Raw genomic sequence first — 18,298 nt, 5'->3', positions numbered from 1 at the left:
TCATTTTAGCCTTCAGCCCTCCTTCTCACAAACCACTAGAATTTAAGTACGAAATTGAAACAAAATTGAGCCAATTATATTTCTCAGCCTTATTTTGGATAGTTCAGCAGAGCTACAGTCAGATGCGGAATTGATTTATAGATGCTGCTATTAAAAGCTGATTATGTGCACATGAAACAAACTGTGGAGCTCAATTAGTTAGAATTCCTCCTTCAAAGACTCTTCTGCAGGAATATGTTTTATAATTCAGTTCATACTGTATGTGTACTTTTAGATGCTCTTAAAAATTTGAGAGCACACCCTTTGCTAGGAAAAGGTACATATTCCATTTAATAACTGTTTTATTTTATTGTGGAATACGAATGGTAGTCAATGGCTTGTCCTAAGTCTTTCCACAGTGTGATTTAGTATGCTCCTGGTGCTGTGTATGAAAATATTCCTACTTTCCTCCCATGACTTGTTCATGCTACTCCCAACACTTTTTTTTCCTTAGTGAGGAGGCATGGCTGGACTAGTTGAGTCTGGATCAGTAGCCTGTAATAATTCCTCATAAACTTTTATGAATGCAGTTGTCACCACAGGGATGATGAGAGCAGTTAACAGGCTGGTGACTGCAGAAGGTAAAACTGCTTCTTTCTGCACTACCTGTTTGGACTGGTGGAAGTGAGTCCTGGTGAAAGTTCCTTGCTGTCTTTGTTAAAGTGCAGTAATTATTATCTCACAAACATGACTGAAATGACACTGTCTGCTCTTGACACCTCCAGGAAACACTGGTGTGATGTTGGTGTTTGCTGCAGAGCTCTGATTGTAGATTGTCTCTGAGAGGGGAAATGTGTCCTAATAGTGAGGGCTTTTTAAGCTTGTCTTCTGAAGGACTGAGTTCCTGCTGGTCTTATGGTCAGTGGTTTTCTCTGCTGGGCTTTCAGGATGCTTTGCAATGTTAGATCTTATTGAGTGAGCAAGGAGTGAGACATACTTTGAGTTCAGATTTTTTGCTTCTTTAATTGTCACTTGCATGTTTCTGTAAGTTAAAGATGGAGTGATGACACTACGGATTTGTGAATTGTTGTGGTCAAACCAAACACATGTAATATTCTAGGAAAATAAACCCAAAATATATGTATTGTGATCAGAGACAAGTTTCTCATTCAAACTAATAATTCTCTGCTTATTTTTGCACTCTGAGTTGAAAAAATTTATGCCTCTGGTTTTGTGTATTAGAAATGTTCACAGTATGAGGTTTTTATGTAACTATTGAGAAACTGCAAATTATTGTCTGAGATATACCAATTTGATTTTTCCAAGCATTATGGAAGAAGCCCAGTTCCAGTAAAGTATTTTTGTTGGATCTTAAACTGATTACTAGGAGCCAAATATCAAGAAGAAGCCTGAAGCAATATTTATTGAGCACAGCAGGTGATCTATCAAGCACCTACTGCTAGTGTTCAAAGGCAATTGGAAGGAGGGATTTGCACTCTTGTGTTAGTGTGAAAAGAATGGATCTGACAGATCCAGGACCTTTCAGTCATTTTGCTTTTAAGAAATCCACCTGGTGCCTGCCCTGAGCAAAGAATGTTGTGCTTCATAACAGTAGTAATAATTCAAAAGGCTGTGTAGCTTTTTTGAGCAGCAAGTATAATCTGACCTATTTGCAATACCAAAACTGAATGGCCATGTGTTTTGGCAATGTAACACTCCAGCAGTTAGTGTGATGGTAACCTTAGTATTTAGGCTGCCAGCATGGTGCAGTCAGGTCTTGCTGCTATTGTCTGTATACAAGAAGGTTATCTGAGGCCACAATGGATGATTATAGGGTACCCAGATAAGGTTTTATAGAATAAAGGATGGAAAATTCTCATCCAGTGTAGTGATCAGGTAATGATTCAGGGTTACCTGAAGAGACCTCATAAATTATTCCCCTCTTGTGGGTATTGTGGCAGCTCCGTGTTTCCTCTGCCTCTGACACAGTGATGAGGACAGGGGTGGCTCTGGAGAGATCCATTGATGGTGAGGGTTTGTTTCCTGGCTAAAGCGCAGGCCACCTGTAGTGCAGTGTTTGCATCCCAATAGTAGCTCCAGTTAGAATAAAAGGGCCTCTGGAAGGGAGGGGGGGGATAGTTATAAATGTATGGGCTGGCCTTTTTTAAGGGTAGGGGTGTTAAGCATATGCTTTCTTTCACCAGTTGCTTATGAGAATATCACAGGAAATTGGTAGAAATTAACTTTTTCCTTTTTTTTTTCTTTTGGATTCCTGTTTGTGAGAAACAAATTGAATTCAACTGGGTTTGACACTGTTCAGGAGCTTGGTTATGACTTCACAGTTTCACAGGTTGTTGCATTTCCTAAACAGATATTTCAGTATTCCTGATCCATAAACCAAAAGAAACTGTTTCTGTTAATGCAGAGCAGCATCTTCATAGATCCAGCTTAAAGAATAAAACTGTTTTAAGAACAGTGGTGTAAGCTGAGAGTGGTGTACTTGAGAGCTCAGCTCCAGGGCTGCTGTAAGAAAATCACCAGTTCTGTTGCTGTCCCCTCTCGACTTCTGCTCCTGATTTACTGTCCCCAAGCAGAGCAGAATGGTCAAATTTAGTTCTTACACATTTGATTACACATGCTAATGAATTGATTTTGTGCATTAAAAATGTGTATTAATTTTTTTTCTGGTATAATGTATTCTGGAGACTGAGAATTATTTTTCTAGCATTTGACATCTTATTTGTAAATTATCTCTCTAGAGGTTTTAAGCTTGGGCCTTTTTTTATTTTCTATGCATGTTATGTGCAAATTCAGCAGAAATATTGCATCTGTCTAGGCTTTGTGTGGATTTTTAAAAGTAAAGTCTTTATTGTATAAGTGTGCCAGTACTCTAACAAATGTTCATGACAAATGTTCCTGTGCAAGAAGCAGCAGGAAATTACCACCCAAATGGAGTATAGAGCAATTAATTAGTAATAAAATATTTTGAAATTTGGTGAATTCTTAAATTTTTACTTAAAGCTGTGTAAATGGCTTGCTATTTTTTAAAATTAGTTTATTTATTTATGTATTTATGCTATTAGGCATAACATCTTTTAGAAGTCATTAAAAAGTTGCTCAGGTCACGTGTGAGGATTTAGGCTCATGTCTAGTGTTGTTCACTGCTAGTGAGCCCAAACTTTGGATGAGATATTAAAGGTACTGTCTGGCCACCCATAAAGAAGGTAAGGGTTGTGACCCCAGATCAAAACAAAACACCACCACTCCCCAGAACACAATAGGTGTCCTAGAAAATGTGTTCTCTTTCACTTAAATTGCTTCCATTGCATGATAAACCAATGTTTTAAATACCTAGATCACTGCTTTTGCCTGTCCAATTGTGCTTCTCAGAAATAGCCTGGTTTTTTTGTAAGATATTTGAATGAGAATGTAAAGTAACATAAGATTTTATACTGAGTGTTTTTTCCCCTCATGTTTATTTTAGATACTTCAAGAAATGTGAAGGCATCTCCAGAAACAGCTGAAATATTTTTTCAGAAGTTAAGAAATAAATGTGAATTCACAATCCTGGTGACCTTAAAACAAGCCCATTTGAATTCAGGGGTTATTCTTTCTATTCACCATTTAGATCACAGGTAAGTGCTGGTACCTGTCTGCTGGCTAATGAAAGTATATGAAGTCATTAATAAAAAATCAAACATAAATTGAACAAAATTTTTGTGTAGCAGATAATTTGTAAATATTTATAGTGTTTGGATAGGTACATTGTGCAGATTCCTAAAAAGTCACAAGGGGAGGGCAAGAGGGGTTTTTCTTTACATGGCTCTTAACACCAAGGGCATGGAAAGTCAGTTCCCTATTGTTGACCATAACCACAAGGACCAGGTTCTGAGCTGGTGTAAAACTGTCATGTCACTATAGCTACACTGGTTGACAAAGCCTGGCCCTGTAAGTCCACCTTACATTGTTTTTAACAATGCAAGCAGTCTTAAAAAAGAAAAAAAAAATCCTCCAGTTATGGGTTTACATCTTCCCGTGAATGACAGAGCACTTTACTCAAAATGTTGTCAGCTTAAAAAAACTAAAGTGAATGACATAACATTTAAGGATTATCCTTTTGATAGAATAAAGACTGCTAGAGAAATAAGATACTTTTTATATATATATTTGAGTAATAGCTGTTAAAGATAGTGAAGTTTTCACTCTCTGACAGAATAAAAAGGAGTTTTCAAATGTGCACTTTCTAAACAGTCATTAGCACAAGAAACAGGTGAGCTCTGCTTTAGGTTCCTAGTTATTTTTATATTTTTCTGTACTGTCCCATAATTCTTTCTTGACAGTGTCACTACAAAATAACTAAAAAAAAGAGACATGTTCAAGCACAGCAAAATATCTGTTTCTCTTACATGAGTGTCCAAGTTTTCATTAGGAAGCATGGTGACAATAATTTTATGCTGGAAGATGCTTGAGTCAATTTCTATTCTGTTTCTCAGAGGTCCCATCTTCTGCAGTTTAGCTGTTTGTAAAAAACAAACAAAAAGATCAACCAAACACAAACCACAAAACAAACAAGAAGGAGAACATTCCCAAGGATCATTATGCCAAGTTTATAAAAGTGGTTTCAAACTTGTTAAATGTCTGATGGATGGAGTTAATGTGCCCTTAGGCTTTTAATAAACATATTTAGGTCTCTTCTGTGCTAGGGTTTATGGAGAGATGTCTGTGTGCCAGAGCAGTGTTTGCTCAGTTTAACTGAGCTGAAATGAGGGCTGACCTAGGTTTGGGTAATATTGCAACCAGACAAGCATCTCTTGTAGTTTCTCTTATGTTCTTTTATGATGAGTGACAATAAAGACAAGAGAAAGTAGATGTTCAAAGGAAGCATTTGGATGGCTTATATTCAATAGCTGCTTCTTCAGTGCTGGATCTCTATCTCTGACCTTGCCCACCTCTGACCAGGGACTTGGCTGTAACAGTTCTTTTAGTTCTTAACTTCTTGTGAAGTCTCTGTCACAGCAGTCATCAGAGTTAGTGGGAAAAGTAGCAATGCCAGACCTGACTCCACTCCTTTGCACTGGCTTCAGCCTTTTATCACACCGATGTCAAAAAAAGTTGCACTAGCATTGAACTGCTGCCTTGCAGTTCAGTTTGCAGAGGTCAGTACATTTCTGTACTGTACATCTCTTACATTTCTGCAGTGAGGAGCTGAATGAGGGTGAGGAAGGCTGAAGGTGGCAGTAACTGAAGGATGTAATTCGTTATCACACAAGTTCCTTTTCTTGTGCTTTATTTTACAGAGCTTTCATGGCAACTAATGAAGTGGGGAAAGGTGCATTTATTCATACTTTGTGTTTTTGAAAAGAAATTAGAGTAAAAACTTATCCTCTCTTTGCATGGGTCTAGGGACGTTGGTGCAATGATGTGAATTTACATTGAGGGCATTTCCTAAATTGTAAGGGTTTTTTAAATTTATAATTCTGTTTATAAACTTAAAATCATTTATGTGATTCAGAGTTGACTGATTCATTCTGTGTTGTCTAGTTTTATGTAGCCACTGAGACACAGTCATGCAACTATTTAAGGCTTTGCATCTTTAGAAGTTGACAGAGCTGGTCTCACAAAGTTTCCCTTCTAATGTCATGTTCTAATGTCATGTGTTGGATGCTGTCCTTAGGCTATGAGAGAGATACACAAGTTCTCCATATAAGTCTCAGGCTTGGGCATTTGCTGAGGCTGGACTGTTGGTGTGATCACAAAAAGATGCTCCTGAAATGATCTACTGAAAATATAGTAATCTCTTTATACTCACTTAAATGCTTTTTTATTTTCCTAATTAAGTCTCAAAGCTGACTTCCTCTCTTACAATGATAATGCATTTCTGTAGTATTTAATGTATTTAAATATTTTAAAATTCATCTTAAAGTGAAAGAATCTGAAACAATACCTGTAACTGTTGTTTCCTAACTTGGCCATACATTTCCACAGACATTGCTTTTTTCCCCACTGATTAGAGCAGCCAAGGAGTTCAGGCAGTGGTAATTTTGGGCACAATGTGGAGATGATAATTTCAGAAAAAATTCTTGTGGTGTCAGGGAATTCAAATCACACATCAATAATTGTTCAGATGAATTTCAAGCAGCTGAACATATCTTTTATATATGGCAGATTTATATGGCATATGTCTGAAAGACAGAAGTTATAAATGTCTTCTTGACTTCAGGGCTTTACCTTGACCACAGACTGTGCCCTGCCTAAAATGTGTTGTACTTCCTAGTAACAAGGTAAATATTTTTAATTGTGTTGACGAAGGGATGCCTGAAATCTGAGTAGAAACACTGTTAAACACTTATTGCTCTGTGTTTCATGTCACAGTTTAAGCTGTATTACCCTCCTCACTTCTGAATTTGTCTCACCTTCTTCTTGATGGAAGAGTCAGCAGAGAGATAATTTTTCTCTGTGATGAGGTTGTGATATATGTTTGGTCTTGCTATTCTATCATATATTTTCATTTAATCATCAACAGTGGAGCTGATGATAATAAAGCTTTTTCCTCCTTTTGTGGTTAGATGGCTTTATGTAACTAATCTTACATTCATATCTCTTGAGATACTGTATATTAGGCCCTTAAAGGATGAAACTGCTGGGTTGTAGTTTAATGATTCTTTCCTCTGGTTAGTGCTTTTTATATCCTGCAACAGAGAACCGAAATCAATAGTATATTATGGACAGGCATTTCCTACACTTAATTTGTATCTCTACTAATTTATTCAATTTCTGCCTTCCTTAGCATTTGTTTTCACAGCAGTTGGTGTCTTGTGATTATCTGATGTCAAATGGGCTGTACTGTACAACAGTTTCAAACCTCTTTCAGTATGTAGGAGGAACTTATCTGTGACATTTTCTCTCATGCTGATTTATGCTACAAGGAGATAAGTTGCCAGAGGTGAATTCCCAATGCATGAATTTTGTTCTCTCATTTGACCATTGTATTAAAATAGAGGTGGAACTGTACGTTCCCTGCTTTTGATGTATGAGTGTCAGTATTTCTGGACTGCAGTGTGAAGTGTCCTCTCTGACACCACAAAATCTGCTGCAAAACTCTTATACTGAGAAAAGCTTTCAGTATTAAGCCAATATTTACCACTTAAGCCAATAATTGCAGAGCAGATGTTAGGTAATATGGGATTAATTTTCAAACATTAAAGCTGTATATGGCTGTTCCCTGTGCCAAAAGAGATAGTAGCTTATTTCTTCTTTTTATAACACTCCATGATGTTCTTTGTTGGAAGAGAGGAGGCAGTGTTCTGCATTTTGTTTTTTTGGTATCAAATCTTAGTTTCTGTTTCCTATTAGTCTGATAATAATTATGAATCCTCTGGAATTTGTTCATAACAGTCAATTGCTTTTGTGTGCCTCTAGTGATTTTAAACTTCTCTGGTGTCAGTCTCCTATTCTTTTGATGCAGTTTGCATGTTTCATCAAAGGTGTCAAAAAAGGTGTATTCATTCATTCATTCATTCATTCATTCATTCATTCATTCATTCACTGCTTTGCCAGTGTGTGGGAAGATTCTGTGGGACAAAGGATTCTCTCTGTAGACCCTGACAGCTTGACCAGGCTCTTTATCCCAAAAGAAAAAGGTTCCTTGTTTGTGTTGGTTTGGGAGATTTAACTTCTATCCCTGAGTATGGGGTTGGATGGAAATATTTGTAAAGCAGCTATTTTGTGTTACACTCTGTTTAATGCCTTCATGGTGTTAGGAATGACCTGTTTCTTTGAGTGTTGGCTATAAATGTTATCATAAAATTGATTGACACCATGGCACTCTTGCTTGGATTTGGCGGTTTTTTTTTGCTTCAGTTTAGTTTATACTCTGACTAAAAAAAAGAAAAATGAAAAAAAAAGTTGGAAGGAAGGTGTAAGTTCCTGTAGTTTGTGCACCTAACTGTTCCATAACTTTCTGTTAAAACAAGTGAGGCCAGCCTGTCCAGTGTAAATCATTGCAGTGCCAGCTAATCCAGGGTGAATAGTTTGAGAACATCTAACAGAATGCCTATATGCATGTGGAACCTATTGAATTGAGACTAGTAACTAGGCCTTCTTGAATAAGAGACGGAAGATTTATTCCTTCCTATGACGTTGAAAACCCCCACTGAAATAGCTGAAATGTGAATTTTGACAGATTTTGTTATTCTTCCCATGTTGTTTATAAGGCTTTCTATGAGCAAACAAATAATGGAGAAATCTGTATTCTTTTGGGGTAGGAAATGGAAACAGTTAGGTTGAAACTGCCTTTTTCTTTTACAAATACATCTACTAGAAAGTCCTTTATTGTATTTGCAGTCCTCTTGCTCTCCTTGGAGAAACTTTGTCAAGAAAAGGGAGTGAGAGGCATGGGGTTTAGCCATTTCTTTTTACAGTGTTTGAGTTGAGAAAGTTGTTCCCTTGTTGAGTTTTAGTAGAAGAGGAAGCTTCAGGCAGGCAATATTCATATTCCGAGGACTATATATTAGTGAGAACAAAATGGAATATATATTGATAAATGGAGTTAGTGAGAGAGATGAGAGGAATGAGAGCAATTGCTCAAATACATGAATTAGTGTTTCAGAATTATTTCTTAAATTTGGGAATTTGATTTCATGTCCATGGCTCAAATAGGAATGGCATGGGAAATGTGCTGTAATATTGGCACTGAATTTTTCCAAGACCAAGCCAATACCTTTTGCAAGAACAGCTTTTCTTGGAGTGCTTTGAAGAGCTTGGTGAGATCTCAGTTCCTGCTTCTGGCTCCTTCTAAGCTCCCGTAAGAGTTGTGGAAAGCTGGGAGCTGTGCCTTGTCATCAGCAGTAACATTGGATGGGAGGATGTTGCTCTTGTGATGGCCATGGGCTCTTGGATCATAGCACTAAACCAAGCAGAAGCTATGTAGACTGCAGTGGGGGTAAGGCAAGATTTTGGCTCCCTGATTTGATTGACCTCAAAATCTGGGAGGTAAGCAAAGAGGTCTCTCAGGTGAGAGGCAGGGTCTCGACTTCAAAGCCTTCCAAAGTAAAGGCTTCCAGACCACAGCTGTCCCACTGAAATCAGATGAGGGGCTGCAAGGAGTTGATAAGAACAATATCTTCTTTACATACATTTTTCCCCCACCTGCTTTATTAGTTTGAATTGGGTACAGACACTGAGTGGCACAGCGATGGAAAGGATTTGAACAGCCTCACATGTTTGTTTCCTAACTTCCACATCAGGGGATTGCAGTCTCATTTTCCTAGCTGCTACCTTGTGCTTCTTTCTGTGTGGAGAGAAGCTGTGCAGTAGTAGCTCGTGCAGGTGAATGTGTGTAGTTGATGCCTCTCTGCCCTGCTGTTATCTCTTGCCTGGCTGTTCTCTCCAGGAGAACCTCGGCAATTCGTGAATGCACCTTTCTCCTCCACAGCAGTTCTCAGTGTCCAGTGCAAGGAGCAGACGTGCTGAAACAGAGCTGGAGTGGGGTGACTGTTTTTGTGGTGGAAGAAAATAAACAAGAGAGATGTAAATGTCAGAATGATCAGTAGGTGTCTGCATGGGACTGGGGTGCTTCAGAGGCATTTTCCTCACACAGTTAATTTCTATTCTGCCTGATTTGGAGCAGGAACTTGAACTTGTTTTGTGTGGTTTTTTTTTTTTTCCACCTTAGATGAGTGTCCTGAGGAATGACATTCTTTTTCTTTTTTTTCTCTCTCTACTTGATGCAGTGCTGATGCAGATTTATTGGCAGTGCCTGGCAAGGGCTTGCTAGTAAACCAAACAGTGCCCAAGCTGGAGCACTGGCCTGCTGCTGTCCATTTTGCATAATTGTTAGCGTCTTCTTTGGCATGCTTTTGTCTCCTGCAGTTAGTACCCTTGCAGAATATGTCAGGGCAGTCTGTGAAGCAGCATTGGCCCAGGCCTGTTCCCACCAGCCAGTGTGGAAAAGCCCACTAGTTTCAGGGAAAAAGTGTGAGAGATCACCAAGTTGGATATGAGTTGAAGTGGAGCACCAGTTTTGCAACAGAAATTTGAGAGGATAGTTTTGCTCTCCTGCTGTTTATACAATCTGTGTCAATATGGGTAACACCCTCTTCTAATTTTTGAGCTCTCTTCACTTGTGATTTCTGCTTTCATATAGGTAATAATCATGGCATTAAAAATATTTGAGGAAGTCTTCCAGAGAATCTTATATTTGTGCTTTATCTTTCTCATGCTCCCATTTTAGCAAGCATGTCATCCAAGACCCCACAAGCTTTGCTGTGAGAATGTTTGTTTGTTTCTGTCAAAAGACTTGGTTTTAGAATGGATCAACATTTTTGAACAAAAATGCCCTAAGTCTACTGTGTAGGATCTCCTTTTTCTTTTTTAATGTTTTATATAATTAAACCTAACAAAAAAGGCAGAGCTTTGATAGCAGAAATCTTCAGATAAAGATTTTTTTAATAAGTAATGGAGATAGGGATTTAATTTTTTTTTTCTTAGGTACATGTTGTTCTTTAATTTCATTGATTTGCCTTTATTTTCAGTGTAGGTCAAAGAGCCATGAAGAAATATTTTAGCATTATACCTATAAATGTGTGTAGGAAAAGTTAAAAAAACCCACCACCCTGTAATACATTCATAAGCAGGAGACATGATATTTTGCCTTTAGCTTCTGAAATATTTGTCTACATGCTGTAAATGGAAGTTGAAATTATTATTAGTGTGGAGTAACTATGTGAATTTGTTGTGTGAGAAAGGATGCCAAATGAACAAGTGAGCTCTCAAAGACCTGGCATTGCCAACACTGCCTGTTAGCTGCAATGTCCATACCTCCCTCTTCTCAAAGACTGCTGCTGTGTGCACTGAGACCATCTGGTGTTTCACTCCCTAAATCTCTAATATTTTGCTGTACATTCTGACTTTTGCTTCCAGAGTCTCCCTTGTGCTAGTCTGTCACCTCCTGAGGAGCAGGTCCTGCCTGGGCTGGTGGGACTGTGTGCCCCCTGGATGGCCATTAGAACTCCACAGCTGAGCAGATCTGCTCACTCCCAGCTCCTACCTAGAAGTTACAATAGATCAGTGCTGAGCAGCAGAGCAAGCATCACTATTTTCTGTCTTAGATTCCTCCAGGGCATTTGAAACAAATTTCTTCCTCTTACAAAGACAGGCTCATCCATAGTCAGCATATTAGGGATCGCTGGCTGGCTGGTTTCCAAGCAGAGCAGCTGATCTGATGCTGTGGCCTTGGCTGTTGCCTTTGCAATGATTGTGCACATAGAGAGTGATCTACAAAGACGTAGCAACCTTTATTTCCAGGTTGGCATTTTCTTCTCTGCATGTTGAACACAGAAAAACCTAAGAACATATCTCCCTATGAAGTTAAATCCAAGTTTCACCCAAAGTGGGTGTGGCTTTTTTGGGGGAACTTAAAATCAGTAGGTATTGATTAAACAACCACAGAGATTATGGATGTTAGAAAGAGAGGTGCAGGTTCTGCTGTTGTGTTGGGTTTCTCATTGTGGTTTATTTTTCACTCCAGCAGTCATTTGCCTTCTGCAGCACAGAAGACCTTGGAGCTATTGGGAGAAGCATCAGTAATATTTAAAATGGGATATCTTTGGCTGCTGCTCTCACTGTGATGACTGGGCTGGGCAAGGCTTATGTGGACAAGGAACTGGTGATTCAGCTGATGAGGTTCCCCTGAAGTTTTTCAGTAATGAGATTCTTGGCTAGGAGAAGACTGCAGTATAATGCAGTTACTTTCTTTTGGGAGCAAGGTCTTCAGGAGTTAAAAGCAACCTCCTTTTTCTCTCAAATGATTAGTAATCTTGAGTGTACAGAGAAGTATAGAGTGTTTTTGTCACCAGACATGAATTTCTAAAATCCAGGTCTGTTTGTTAATGCTTAGCATATTTTCTGAAAGACTCCTCCAAACCTTTGGGAACCATGCACCCAAGTGTTACAGCCTCACAGTTGGAACAAGAAGCCTCACTGTGGGCAGACTTTGCATTTTCACCCAGATATGTTTGTCAGTGCTGAGTCTTGTCCTATCTCCTGAAACTCAAGAGGCTGAGTCAGAGCCGTGTAAGTCCAGGCAGTTAAACAAATGTAGAAAAAGGGAATAGCAAGCACAGCATTTTGTAAAAAATTGAGTGGAAATTATTAACTTTCACTTCAGTATTTCAGTTTCATGGCATTTGTTCAAGCTAAAAGCAGTATTGCTTTGGCTGTCATTTCCTTGCTTTTCTAATTGTGTTTTGCTGCTGCCTCTACAGATTATTAATAAACCATAAATGATTCTCCTAATAATTTTCCTAATGGCTGTTATTTTCTTTTTCATTTTGATGCATGCTTTCTCATTTCAAAGGTAGTTATATTTGTTAGTTTACCAAAAGGAAGAACAAAAGATATTGTCTGTGAATGTCAAAACAGTGTGTTAATCACCATTAAAACAAAACCACAAATGTCCACAGTTTCTGAGAGTTTGTGTAGGAAAATTTCCTTGCTTATTGTGTAGGAAAATTTCCTTGTGATAATTTCCAAGCATCATCGATTGTCAGCATCCTCTCTCAGCAGTTCTTAATTCATTAAATTTATACAGCAATGTCTTCTTTTTATTGGAAAATCCATGATTCATCTGTAGAGGTTTCATTATCATACATGCATAAGGGCAACACAAGTGTTTGTTTTACACCTTCTGTAGTGACTGTATGTCTAATAGTGTAGCTTGTTGCCTGCCTGCCTGCCATCAGTTCTGCCATCAGTTCTGCTACTGACTTGGAATGAAGGAGAGCTCTTAGTTCTACCAAGAGGTAATGCTTCAACATATCCATGCCTTTTGTTTTCCATTTATTTTCTGCAGCTGGGTGGAGACACTTAAAAGTTGCTGGAGGAGTCAAGTTCTCTATGTTCCCCTTCTCTTTTGGGTTGAGACTAACCCTATTTTTATCCTTGAAGCTTGAGTTATGAAGGAGGTTATTAAGTTGATTGATGTCCTGCCACTATTGTGCAATTTTTCCAGCCAGGCCTTCAATTAGTTTCCACTTCTTGCCAATGTGAAAATTATTTTTGGGCCATGAGGAGGTAAATTGATTATAAAATTTATATCTGACTCTAGTTAACTGCTTTCTTAATACTGGGGAGGAAGAAGAAATTGTCCTTTGCTGGTTTTGCAAAAAAATTAGGTGATTTTGTGCTGTTGCTAGGTATGTTCCACTGTGGAACACCCTGAAGGAAGCAGGGATGTGCAGTAAGCCCAGCCTTCTTCTAGGGATGATGATTGTGCAAGATAGTTTTGGTTTGGTCTCATTTTTACTCTTCAAAACCATAGTCATTGTCTTTTCTATTCATTAATATAGATAATCTGTTAAAGTAAATGACATCACCCAAGAATACATGTGCACTCAGCTTACAAGCCACTGCCATGTCTGATTGCAGATGTAGCCACAAAATAGACAAAAATGAATTGTCCATTCTTTCAGCTCTTGTGTATCTCACCCCATCCATTATTCTCCTTGCTTTTAGCTTTAGGTTACATATGATTATTAGAGAATCTCTCTTTCTGTTTCTCTTTCCTGTGTAAAAATAATTTTCTTGGGGAATTTTAAAATGAGAAACTCGGTACTTTAGAAATACAAGCGGTTAGTCAGGCTTTTTCCCAGAAGATGTCCAACATGTGAGAGACAGCCTGTCTAAGAACTCAGTTTGGTTATGGAGTGCTTTTTAAATTGAACGGTTGGAATTTCACCCTCAAAGCTTGTGTTTGCAATCTGCTAGATTCACTTAGCACAGCTTCACTTTAGCACAGCTGCACTGCTGGCTTTTTGCTATATATATACATATATCCATATTTACATATATATGTGTATACATTTACATATATATGTGTATACATATGTAGATGTTTATATATGTGTGTGTACACCCACCCTGCAAATACACATACTGATTTAACAAAGCAAATATGTACACATATGTAAATTGTTTTGAAGACTTAGCATTTCTTGATTTTATATATATTTGGAGAAATTTTATTTCAGAAAATGAAAGATGATGTAACAGTACATATAAAAGCAAACAGAGCAGTGTTTAGTCTCAGTCTTTACTTTCCCTTGGTAATTACTAATGATGTCCCTATTGCAGAACTTGGAGTTGTCTTTTGTGCATTCAGGCCTTCAGAGTAATCCTGTTGTGCTTTCATTATATAAGGCAATTATTTATAATAATGTAATTCAGATCATGTTATGGAAAATTGTTTTGTTAGAGGAAAACGTATTTGGCTTGGAATCTTGTGTAGTTACATGAAAGTGTGAACCTGCTGTTATTTGTTGCTGAGAAGTGAGATGCAGTGGAAATCTGTAAAGGGTCTACTTTTGCCTCTGTATCTGCTTGTTTTTCTTCCTTTTTTAAAATAGTTCTTGCATGATGATGATAAGATGTCTTATGTAAAATGTTGCTGTGCTGAAAAGAATGGTTCATGACATGATGATACATTTATGGTACAGGTACCTGGAGCTGGAAAGCAGCGGTCATCGAAATGAAATCAGGTTGCATTATCGTTCAGGCAGTCATCGCTCCCACACAGAAGTGTTCCCATACATTTTGGCAGATGATAAATGGCACAGACTTTCCTTAGCAATCAGTGCCTCTCACTTGATTTTACATGTGGACTGCAATAAGTAAGTAAAGAGTGTTGTTTTATAAGAAATTGTCGCATTTGGAATATTTGAGCTCTGAGTAAATTAAATGATAACAACTTGGGATTCTATTTTCTCCTTCCTTTTAGAATTTATGAAAGAGTTGTGGAGAAGCCTTTCATGGACTTACCTTTGGGTACAACCTTTTGGCTGGGACAGAGGAATACTGCACATGGTTATTTTAAGGTATGCATTCCCTGAAAGATAAAGAGTGAAATAAAGTTATTAAAGGGATTGAATAATCTTTCATATGATGAGAGGCTGAGAGATTTGGAATTGTTCAACCTGGAGAAGAGAAGGCTCAGGAGGATCTCATCAATGTGGATAAATATGTGAGGGGAATGAAGATAAGGGATCCAGACTTTTCTCACTAGGGCCCACTGACAGGCTAAGAAGCAATGGCAAAACCTGAAATTCTGTCTGAACATGAGAAAATTCTACTGTGAGGCTTGTCAAAGAAAGATGACTATGGAGATAGTCAGAAGCTGTCTGGACACAGTCCTAGGCAATCTGCTGTAGCTGATCCTGCTTGAGCAGGGAAGTTGGAGTAGATGATCTCAGGAGGTCATCAGTTTGTGCTCAATCAGTTTGTGCTTCTGTAATCATAACACAGCTCTTGGATTGCTTTGAAATTGCTTTTTGGCCTTTGCTATTGGAGAACAGCATACTGGCTACTAATTATATCTTAACTAAGCATGTAAAATCTGCCAGCAAGCAGGGGGTCTATTCTTGTGGGTGAAACCATCCCTTTCCAGACATCATAGTTGGATTTCAGGCTGAAATCTCCCTGAGTTTTTAACAACATGCAGCTCTGAAGCTGTGTAACAGACATGTAGCTTCTCAGCATTTTGCAAGCTTTATGGAAGGATCACCATCAGAATTTGTTGTGGTTTAACTCCAGCTGGCACCACCTAGCCACTTGCTCACTTCCCTCCCTGGTGGGATGGGGGAGAAAACTGGAATGGTAAAAGCTAGAAATTTGTGGTTTGAGACAGAGTTTAATAGGTAAAGCAAAGCCACACAAGCAAAGAAAAATAAGGAATTGATTCACCACTTTCCAAGGGTGAGCAGGTGTTCATCCATCCCCAGGGAAGCAGGGCTCTGTCATGGTTACTGGGGAAGGCAAATGTCACCACTCCAAACATTTCCTGCTTCCTTCTTTTTGCCCCTGCTTTAAATGCTGTGCATGATGCCCTATGGTCTTGGATATGACCCCTTCTTTGGTCAGCTGGGGCAGCTGTCCTGGCTGTGTCTCTCCCAACTCCTTGGGCATCCCCAGCCTCTCACTGGTGGGGTGGTAGGAGAAACAGAAAAGGGCTTGCTGCTGTGTAATTTCTGTAACATCCCAGTGTTATCAGCACTGTGTTTCCAGCACAAGTCCAAAACACGACCTCATGCCAGCTACTTTTCTGTGAAGAAAATTAACTCTACTCCAGCCATAACCAGCACAAACTCATTAAGGGTTTGCATTAGCGTATTTTTCTTGACTCTAGTTTCTTTACTCTTCAAATCTATTTAAGAGTTACAGCTTGTAAAAAATTTGCATTTTATTTAAAAGAGTATTTCTAAGTAACTGAAGCTGCAGCTGTTTTCAAATTACTTTTTAAAGGTCATTTGCAAGCTTTTCTGCAGTGACTAACTAAAAATAACAATGAATTCAAACCCACCAAACTCTTGCCACATAATTATATCTTGACATTTAATCTTATGTCTTTAAAAATTGTTCAGTATGCCTGTATATCTATCTATTTTTATTTCTCCTTATTCTTCTATCACTGAATTGGGTCCAGACACGAAGCTGTTTATTCATAACTTGTTAGTTTTTTTTTAATCAGGTAGTTTTCTTTGTGGGCTTTAATGTTTTACATGGTGAATGAAAAAACCATAATTTTGACAGGTAAAAATAATGTATCCTTTTGTTTTCTCTCCACTAACACATAGGGTGTAATGCAAGATGTGCAAATACTTGTCATGCCTCAAGGATTTATTTCTCAGTGCCCAGATCTTAATCGCAGTAAGTCTATTAATTCTTATATCATAAAATGTAAGGTGTGCTTTTTACCTTCTTTCTGTCCTACAAGCTTTCTTACAACCTTAAGTGTATTGTTTGTCAACTTTGGCATGATTTAACCTATTGTGAATTAATTTATTAACATGTATTGTATTATTCCAGCATGCCCAACTTGTAATGACTTCCATGGACTTGTGCAGAAAATTATGGAGCTGCAAGACATTTTAGCAAAAACATCAGCTAAGGTAATGTTTACTAGGACTCTAGTCATAGGAGAAATGTGGATTGCCAGTCTTTACTTGCTGTATTTTTAGATTATTCATGCTTGTATGGGGTTGTGCACATGGCTGTGAGCAGAACATCCTTGCATGGTATGTTTACATCTTTAAATACTTCTTCCTAATTTATACATACAGATTCTCAGTTCAGAGTGTTTTCTTGGTTTTGAGTATTTTTATAGAATCATGAATTTTAATAGTAAAGAGCATCCAAATCCCCGAGCAAGGAAAGGGCTCATAGATATCCAAACTCTACCTATAAGGCTAATAAATCAATAAACCCAGAATGAAATAGGTAACTGTGTTTATTACAGCAAGACTTTCCAAGACTTTTCAAGACCTGAGCTGCCAAAGGCATGTTCAGACAAAATGCATGTAAGACAAGGAACTAAGAATCCAAACCACGACTTTATTCTTTCTTTCCTGTAGAACAGTACACCAAAAACATTCATGTCTGCTGGTGAAAATAGACTACTGTGATTTTAAATGTCAGTTCTTTAGAGATCTGCAGGAATGCTGTTACCTAGCTGCTTTGATACACTAATGTTAGAAATGCCTTGGCTGAAGAGCAGAAAAAATTGCTAATGTCAGTTCTGAGCTTATTTGGCCCCTCTGTCTGCGAGTACTTTATGTGGAACAAGATTCTTGATCAGTTCTCCCATACAAAGATGAGAAATGAGGAGCTGTACCCATCTTGACCTGCTCATTTTATTTCATGATGTCCCTGATGTCAGGATGATAAGAAAAATTAAATGCATTTTGTCTTACTTCTCAATTTCCATCTCTGAACGGCTGGTGGTTTCATCATGTTGTATTTAGCAATAATTTATTGTCTCTGATTGTGTTTTCCTAAGTGTGTTCTCTCATCTGTGTGCTGAGGACTGTTTGAACTGTGTTTTTACTAATGTGGAAGCCACTTAAAAATTCAAAACATTTTTGTGAACTGTAAATACAGTTGTCTCAAGCTGAGCAGAGGATGAACAAGTTGGATCAGTGCTACTGTGAAAGAACCTGCACAATGAAAGGCACAACCTACAGAGAGTTTGAATCCTGGACGGATGGCTGTAAGAACTGCACTTGCATGGTATGGCTATGGCTTGAGTGGAGAGTCAGGAACTCCAGTCTTTCCTCTGAATAGTTTTATTGAGAGCTTCCAGATGTGTGCTAGGTACTGACAACAAAGAACTTTAAAATCTGTTCTAAATCTAAGCAATAGTATTAATAAAAATGTTTTCCTACATTTACTGCATTACTAGCATGTGTAGCTCCTGTATTCCATGTCACCATATGCAGATGCTAGGGAATATACTTAAATATCATGTTATTCCCTTGCACTGAGTTGCAAA

The 18,298-nt window shown here is 38.2% G+C and overlaps 1 protein-coding gene across 1 annotated transcript in view; it reads left to right on the top strand.

The window, feature by feature from the left end:
- NELL2 (neural EGFL like 2) overlaps positions 1-18,298 on the top strand; it is a 134,261-nt gene that overhangs the window by 15,161 nt on the left and 100,802 nt on the right. Inside the window, exons 3-8 of the mRNA XM_039726942.1 lie at positions 3,464-3,614; positions 14,472-14,645; positions 14,753-14,849; positions 16,605-16,677; positions 16,837-16,919; positions 17,908-18,036. Of these exons, the coding sequence (XP_039582876.1) occupies positions 3,464-3,614; positions 14,472-14,645; positions 14,753-14,849; positions 16,605-16,677; positions 16,837-16,919; positions 17,908-18,036 (707 nt within the window). The remainder of the gene's footprint in view (positions 1-3,463; positions 3,615-14,471; positions 14,646-14,752; positions 14,850-16,604; positions 16,678-16,836; positions 16,920-17,907; positions 18,037-18,298) is intronic.

Source organism: Passer montanus, unplaced genomic scaffold (genome assembly GCF_014805655.1).
Source record: "Passer montanus isolate IOZ18808 unplaced genomic scaffold, ASM1480565v1 scaffold6, whole genome shotgun sequence".
Lineage (NCBI taxonomy): Eukaryota > Metazoa > Chordata > Aves > Passeriformes > Passeridae > Passer > Passer montanus.
Note: the sequence above shows the minus strand (reverse complement) of the source record. Positions and strands in the feature narration are given on the sequence as shown.